The sequence below is a fragment of the Vigna unguiculata genome, chromosome 11 (genome assembly GCF_037176805.1).
Source record: "Vigna unguiculata cultivar grain cowpea cultivar isolate G323 ecotype 2 chromosome 11, ASM3717680v1, whole genome shotgun sequence".
In the NCBI taxonomy this organism is placed as follows: domain Eukaryota; kingdom Viridiplantae; phylum Streptophyta; class Magnoliopsida; order Fabales; family Fabaceae; genus Vigna; species Vigna unguiculata.
Genome location: NC_140802.1, coordinates 46,148,752 through 46,157,586, shown reverse-complemented (window position 1 = coordinate 46,157,586; position 8,835 = coordinate 46,148,752). Strand labels below are relative to the sequence as shown.

The following is an 8,835-nucleotide window of genomic DNA, read 5'->3' as shown; positions in this document are numbered from 1 at the left end:
TTGGGAGACGAATTACTCTAATAATTTGATGAATGTCTCCTATTCTCACTTGTTTGAATCTGCTGCACTCTATGATAATGTGTAGTTACAAACTGAAATTAATGACTGGTTTAATCACATAATGTGTAATTACAGATGTATTAAAGAAAAGTTGCAGAGTACCAAAAACATATATGTATATATTGAGATAATAAGGTGACTGATTAGAGGCATTTGGCTTCTATCTCCTCCAGTGTAAGCCCCTTTGTTTCTGGTACAATAAGGTATATGAATGCAAGAGATGCCACAGCTATTACACAAAAGATGTAGAACAAGATTCCTGCTCCCAGTAATTCCTGTGAAGAAAACAAAGTTTCAGACAGGCATTTTATTGAAGTCAATGGGTTCACTGAATAGCAATTTCAAGATGATGTTTCATCACACAGCCTAATCAACCAAAATAGACAGAGAGGAAAAGAAAGAAAATTCACAACACATTCAATTTCAATTAACAAACAAGGTCAATGCCATTTATATCACATGCTTGTGTATGACAGTGAGATAAGATTTTTGTGAAATATGGCCATCATATGATGATGCTGATGATGACACATTTAAAATATGTATATGAGTTTATGGTCTCCTTTTGAAGTTGTTCATCACCTTCAATGGTGAAAAAGCAAATGTGACAAGGGCATTTGCACCAAAATTGACGAGTACTGCTATACCAAGTCCTCGTCCTCTTAGGCGTAAGGGGAAAATCTCTGCTATCATGAGCCAACCAATTGGACCAAAGGAAATCTGAAAATAGACAATGGAGAACCCTTATGAGAAAAAAAAAATCATATATTCCATGTACTCTCAGCAAGACTATAGTATATATGATCTAAAGAAAGATATAAAGAAGAAGCATATTCACCTGGTAACAGCCTACATACAACAGCAGACCAACTACAGCAATAACTGGTGAGTTATCCAAGAAAACGTAGTATGAACCCAGAAGGAATAAAGATATCACCTGTGATAAAGATAAAAATATGACTTCTTAAATTTTTAAACAGGATCCTTAATTGAAGTTTTCATGTCATAATTAGCACTAATTAGTAGACTGGCCTAAGCATGAAGTGTTCTTTTATCAGGAAATTACTACCAAAACCATCCTCCAGAATCAAAGAAACAAGAAGGAACTTACTATTCCTGAAACTCCTCCTAGAAGTAAAGGCCTCCTTCCAAGTTTATCAACAACTACAACTGCGACACCGGTCATAATCAACTAGAACACAAACAAATGGTCATAAATTTGGCAAAATGAAAAAGAAAAACAAGTAGTGCTTTTGTTTCAACACAAATGTGCAATCACTAACATGAGGAAATGAGATCTACCTTAAAAGCTCCAAGGAGAATAGAGACTCGGGTTGCATCAGATGCTCCGGAAAATCCTGCACTCTACAGAATGGATTGGATTATAATGTTATTTTACTGATACAAAACAATGGATTATATTATATCCATTTGCAATAATTTTCCTTGACTAAAATCAATATAATACCTGAAAGATTGATGCAGCATAGTAGAGCACACTTGGTTGCCCTGTGATCTGCATAATTTGCAGACAGTAGTGTGAATATACTAAAATGAAAGCATCTGGGGTGATTTTTACTAGTTTATATGAGTGATTGAAGTACCTGCTGAAACAAGACCAATCCTGCACCAATCCAAAGGGCTTTCAAGCATTTTCCTTGGAATATTTCTCCGAAGGTAACTTCCTTTTCTTCACCTAGATAAGAAAGTTCTGCAAGAATCTCATCAACTTGGCGATGAGCTGAATCACCACTAGCCTGGCCTCGAAGCTGGCACAAACTACGAATTGCTATGTCTTTCGAATTCTGAACATCCCCTTTTCCCTGAATAGCACGCAAAAGTAACCATCTAGGAGAAACTGGTAGCCACCACATTCCAAGTCCCATGATGATTGCTATAGGACTACTAACTCCATACATATACCGCCACCCAGATACAGTAACTACAAACAAGCTTCCAATTCCATATCCTGCCTGCAAAATGATATGTAATCACTTTTTGTAATACCAGGATATTCAGAACTGAAAGTAATTTGATAGAATATCATATCTGATAAGGTTATAAAATAGTAGAAGGAAATATTCAAAATGTTGTATTCACTTATTCTGCTCATAGACCACACGAGAAAATTTAAAGTCCTATAAAAGAGTTCAAGAACTGAAGAACTTACCACCATCCCAAGTACTATAAAAAACTCTTTCAGAGATATTAGTTGTCCACGTATTGGTGTTGGAGCTGTCTCTGCAATGTACATTGGAGCAGCATGCATTGCCTAAAATACATGAAATTGAAATAATGTATCTTGCTCAAGAGTTGATAAGTTATAGACAAAATATACAACACTATTTGGTAGAAAAAAGAGCATGAAAACATGGTAAGATGTAGTATTTGGGAGAAAAAGAGTATACCAGTCCAATTCCAGTGCCAAATATAAGTCTCCCAAGCACCAACACAGGAAAATCAGGAGCGAATGCTGTTACAAGAGCTCCAATAAAATACAGTAATGCAGCTAAAATGAGTTCCCTTCTTCTTCCTAAAAATAAAAATTTTCAAGTCAGTTTCACCAGGAAGGAAATAGCACATATGAAAACCAACAAAAGGAGAAATTACCTAAGAAGTCAGCAACATTGAAGGCCAACACTGAGCCAATTAAGGCGCCATATAATGATCCACTAGTCTGCAAAAGATAGCAAGTGCCATTGCCCCAGCTTATTTTCAAGATCAATATATAATCACAATAGTGCACAAATGTGTCAAATCAGAAGAATGACAACAGGAAAAAGAAGCCATGACCAATGAAAGAAAGCAGAATAACCAATTAAACTTACCAGTAGACCAATTTCAACGGAGGACAAGTTGTACCAAGATATTCCACTTAGCGTCGATGACTGCAAGGTATACAAAAGAAACAGAAAATTTACAACTGAATAGCAGATTCTGAGGAAAATTTACAGAGATATTTACCCCCACATGAATATTATAAAAATGTTGAGCCAGTACCTAAATTATGGAAGAAGGGTATACCTGAATGGATATGGTTGCAGAAGAAGTGGCACCAATATCATAGCCAAATAGTAGGCCACCAAGAGCTGGGAAGAGAAACCTGAGAATGTTTAAAACGCCCTTTAGGTGAGACTACAAGCAAACATGGTAAACATCACACCCACTTACAGAAATGACAGTTCTCTATATAAAACTACTAAGAGTTAAACAAATTATAGTCCTTGACATGAGTTAGTCCAACCTAAAAGCAGAGCTTTATGTAGTTTTCTAGTGTAATGGTTTTTTCTTTTTACCATAAAACAACACTTGATGGTAGATTTCCTAAGCAATGCATAAAATGAGTCCAGATTTTCTACTGATTTTTTTGGTGTTGTCCTTTACTGAGCATTAAAAATACACTGTGTTGTTATTTTAAATATCTTTTTAATATATTTTAAAACGTCAAAATTAATGGTAATCGGTGTATTATGAAGACAAAGTAGAGGAATAACACAAAAAAATCAAACAGAGAATCTAAATTCGCATAAAATTAACAAAGAAGGGATGAAAAGCTAAAACTCACGGAAGAATTGCAGCAGAGACAGAATAGCTCTCGGAGTCATGAACCCCAACAAGCAAAGGCTCCCTCGCACTCGCAACCTCACCAGACGAATTTCCTTCCTGGTGAAAATCAAAGCATTTTAAGTATTGAGAAAGGGAAAATAAACACCAAAAGCTATAACCGAATTGGTTTAATTGCCATTAAAACAACACACGGAATAGCACTGATTGCAACCATTCAACCTACTCTTGTTTCGAGTTAATTTTCTACACTGCAAAACAATCCCTTTGAAGAAACAAGTAATCGATAGCAAGATGCACATAATTCTCAATTTTCATTGAAAAAAACATATTTGATAGGCAATCAAACACAAGCAAAAAAAAGGAAAAGTGGTGAATTCAATTTTATTGTTTCTATCGACGCTCTCTCAACAAAATATTCAGCCAAACAAAGAACAACGGAAAACAGTAGTGAAACTGCTTCAGAATACAGAACTAGCATTCAAAGACCAGACAAATCGTATAACGTATGAACTAATCGAAATTAAAGGTAGAATTCAGAACATGTCAAAACCCCAAATGAAGCAGTTGAAGTTGTTTTCTTTGAACTCAAATTTCTTTGAGCTCATTTTGAGTTGACCAAGTACAAATATTTTATTCACACCCACTGAAACCGGGATTGTTTCACAACCGACAGCCTTTCAGAATTTCAACAGTTTCCTTCCTCACCAAAATATTTTTTTCTCAGAAACCAAACCAAGTGAACATTCACATACTACAATATATATAAATACATATACATATACATATATATATACATATATATATATATATATATATGCATACAATTCAAATCCATGGAAGATGGTGAATTCCCAAAGAAGAAAAAACGAAAAAGGGATAACGGAAAACCTTTGCGAAAGAGGGTTGTTCAGGATCGGATGCCATTGGTTTGGTTGTGTTCACAATAGTCGTTGAAGAAGGAAAGTGAAGAAAATATATTATAATATATGAAGAAAGAAACTGTGTAGATGATGTTTTTTGAAGACACTTGAATAGAATATGAATAAACCTCAACCCTCAATCCACGTGGTGCTGCTTTTGTACTATGTTATCAATTTTGTATACTGCATTTATCCATACACACATACACCAAAAAAGTTATCTTGTTCTATGCTTATTTAGAGTTCTTTCTCTGTGTGTATGTATGTATTTGTGTATCCATGAAACTAAATTAGATAGGTTTGAATCTTTTTCAATGATTAAATACAATGATGCTATTTGTCTCATGACACTCACTATTCTCAAAAGCCATGTGTACACTAATTTGATTTATTTTGTTATTAATACACGGTTATAAAACTGGCTACGTTTATCCATTGATTTAGAAAGTTGTGGAATTCTACGGTTCATTTAATACTCATAATTCATAAACCGACAACCAGGCAAGTCTGTCTGTCCATGGTCCATGGATTTATCACAGTAAAATCGTATGATCAGAAAAACAATATATATATATATAGTCTGTCTGTCCATGGTCCATGATTGTTAATGGATTTATTACATGATCAGAAAAAAAAGAGAAAAGAAATAAATATATATATATATATATATATATATATATATATATATATTCCGGATTGCATATGGAACGATTTAGTATTCTTTATTGATTCCCGTCCAATCCAAATATTTTCTATCCAAATTTATAATAATAGTATGTTCTGTTATATAATTCTTGATAAAAATATTATTTATTCTATCGAATAAGTTTTTTTTATATGTATTGTAATTAGAAGAAATTATTGTGTTTTTATTTGATTGAAATAGGGATCTATATCGATAAATATATGAGTTTTTCTTATTTGCATAATTCATAAAATTATAGGATAAAAGATCGTATTTATATTGTTTTCTAAATTTTTTTTAATGTGATTCTTTGTTGTTCTTTGTAAAGAATTAATGGACTTTTTTCCATATGAATCTTATTTGGTTAAATTTTTATTTTGAGTTACACCATATTTAGTAATTCTATTTCTCCATTTTTTATACTAATTTTGACCAGCTATTATATATATATATATATATATATATATATATATATATATATATATATATATATATATATATATATATATATATATATCCCATGTTAGTGTAAATGTAACTGAAGATGCTGAAGTTAGAATCTCTTAAATTTGTTATATTATTGTTAGGAAAATGGTATTTTTATTCTTATTTTTTCAGTTTTATTCTTTACTTTTTTATATAATTTAGTGTAAATTATTAATTTAAAAAAATAAAAACAGTAATATATTAATTAATAATTTACAATAAATCATGTCAAAAAATTAAAAAAATAAAAAATAAGAATTATAAAATGAGAATCATAACGTATTTTTCTTATTATTTGTATGGGTTGAGTTTTTGAAATACGTTAATAGATATTGATGTTTAAAAATTTATTATAACTTTTTAACATATCGACATGTGTATTTTGAAAATTCAGAGAAATAATGTGAAAAATTAAACAAAGAATCTATATTCATGATATGTTTGGCTCAGTCTATAATGCGTTTGGTATTCTTAATAGATTTTTTAAGGAAAATCGTTAAAAAAATACGATAATAATATAATATGAGTTGAATTTACAAAAATATAAAAATTTATTTTCATTTTGAAACTGTAAGATGATAAAATTGTAAATTTTCTTTTATATGCAATGAATGAGAATGAAAAATGGTATGAGAAGATAAAAGAAAAAAAAAAGTTCAGATAAAGTATGCAAATATTGGTAGTACACGGTATCATTTATTCTAACTATTATGAGCTGTAGTATTCCTGGTTCACTTGAGTATCTCAGAGTATTTAATAAAGAAAGAAGCAAAAGGACCCATTTTGAATGATGATAATGCTGGAAATAGAACATCCTTAATTTGAAGTACAAGGTAAAAAAATAGGGATTCGGTATTCATCTTTGTTTCAATAGAAAAAATGAAAAACATGTTTATTCTTTTAAAGAAAAAAATGACACTGAAAACGTGGAAAATGTTTGATTTTAAAAATAATAAATGAATCAATCTAAAATAATTTAGTATAAAATTATTATTATGTTTATTATGGAAAAAAGATGAAAAATGGGTAATTTTAAAAAATAGTAGTTTTATATTTATTTTTTTAATACAAAAATAAAGCACACTCAATGTAAAATAACGTTTTTTTTAATTAATAATAACGCGGGTTTGTACGAAAATTTTAAGTATTACTGTTTACTTTCTCTCTCAGTTTTGTTGAATGGTGTTAGATAGTAAATTACCGATATTTACTATTACTGACATTGATGTTATGTCTAAATTAAATGGTATATGAATTAAGAAAACTCTAGTAATATATATTCTAGAATTAAATATGTTTTTGTCCATTAATTTTTAATTTTTAGTGGATTTTGGATTTAGTTCATTTTGAAACTTTAGATTAATTAGGCTTTTATCTTTTAAAAGACGTGAATTTAGTTCTTTTAATTAAATTTTGTTAAGTTTATTTAACATTTCAAGCGCGTTTATTTGACTTAATATTAAAGTAAAAATGTGTCAAAAAGTATAAACAACTTAAATACAATTCTGAAATGCGTACGAAACATCAAATTAACCTAACAAAATTTGATTAAAATGACTAAATTCACATATTTCGAAATATGAAGAACTAAATTGGTCCAAAGTTTCGAAATAGTCTAATTCCAAAATATTCACCAAAAAGACAAAAAAACATATTTAATCCAATTTTATTTATTTTGTAAGCGGTTTTTTTATTCAAAATATAAAATAGTCAAATTTAAAAAACAATATTACTTAAAAAAATAGAAAAAATTGGTATACACAATTACATTCATTAGTATTTAAGATATAATGTTTTGTTATCTATTACGTAAAATATATCAGTAATGTATGTACTGTAAAAATTTTATATATTCAAACAAACATGGATATTGAATTAGGTTAAGATAATTGAGTTTAACCCAAATTTTGCCCGTAAATTATGTTATGAAAACAATTTGATTTAATGTGGGGGTATTCAACAGTTTTATGGGTAATTATTTTTTATAATTTAGTGCGATTTATTTTCATATTCTAGTTTTTATGTGGTTGATAATGTTAAGAATGTCGCGAGTATATTAATGACACTGAAAACAACTACATTGATACACTGAAAACAACTACATTTATAATTTGGTGAAATGATTATTGTGAATTGAAAAATCGTATTTCCACCAATATTTATAAAATTGTTGTGATAAACACAAATTAAAGTAAGGATAATTTTCAGATTTCATATATACAAATTGAGGGTGTTTGGTGTAAGATGATAATAGTGACTTTTATTCCCAACTTAGAAACATTAAAATCAACGTGTAATTTATAAATTATTAGACTTAAATCTTAATATGATACTTATTATGTTTTACAAAGTTCATAAATTCTTGCATATTCTTGAATCTTAAACTCGTGAAACCAATTAATATAAACACCATCCCAACAATAATATAAACACATTATTAATATATTTTAAAAACAAAATAATTTTATATTACAAATTTAGACTCGTCAAATTTAAAAAAATACATGAATAACAACTCACAAAACAAAAACTCTTATATATATACTAGCGAAAACAAAGACATTATCATACATATGTGTTCGCATTCTCTTAATTAAAAAAATATTAATTTCAAAAAAATAAGAAATATATAACTAATTTTTAAAATAGTTTGTTAAATGAAAAATTTTAAAAATAAGATATATACACACACAAAAAATTAAAACAAAAAAAGTTTTTTAAAAAGTAAACTATTTATAAAATAATTAATTTTAAAAATAATAATCAAAAGTAAAAGTGAAATATTAAAATATGAACATAAAATAGGGTATATATATATATATATATATATATATATATATATATATATATATATATATATATATATATATATATATATATATATATATATATATATATATATATACACACTAGTGTAAACACAGGCGTTGTGTCTGTGTGTATGCATTTTTTAAATATACGTGATATTATATTATTAAGTGATAATATTGTAATGTTATTATTAAGTTAATATATAAACTAAAATTATATTTATTAAAAATAAAGTGAAAGATACTAGAACATATGAAAGAATAACCAATTAATAAATAAAGAATAAGAGAAAAAGCAGAGATAGCC

General features: G+C 28.6%; 1 protein-coding gene across 1 annotated transcript; it reads right to left on the bottom strand.

The window, feature by feature from the left end:
* On the bottom strand, positions 1-4,684 carry LOC114170699 (D-xylose-proton symporter-like 2). The gene is made up of 14 exons (XM_028056231.2): positions 4,516-4,684; positions 3,626-3,723; positions 3,085-3,163; positions 2,889-2,948; positions 2,671-2,737; positions 2,469-2,593; positions 2,231-2,332; positions 1,665-2,033; positions 1,529-1,576; positions 1,363-1,425; positions 1,172-1,252; positions 899-997; positions 643-780; positions 1-335 (listed from the first exon to the last, which is right to left on the bottom strand). The coding sequence occupies exons 1-14, from the start codon at positions 4,549-4,551 to the stop codon at positions 204-206; spliced, it is 1,497 nt and encodes a 498-aa protein (XP_027912032.1). The 5' UTR covers positions 4,552-4,684; the 3' UTR covers positions 1-203.
* Positions 4,685-8,835: the final 4,151 nt, after the last annotated feature.

Excerpts from the sequence above, each read along its gene's own strand:
- LOC114170699 (XM_028056231.2), bottom strand. The coding sequence starts at position 4,551 with ATGGCATCCGATCCTGAACAACCCTCTTTCGCAAAG. Across the intron at positions 3,164-3,625 it reads GTCTCTGCTGCAATTCTTCC|GTTTCTCTTCCCAGCTCTTG; the intron begins GTGAGTTTTAGC and ends AAACATTCTCAG. Across the intron at positions 2,333-2,468 it reads TTGGCACTGGAATTGGACTG|GCAATGCATGCTGCTCCAAT; the intron begins GTATACTCTTTT and ends CATGTATTTTAG.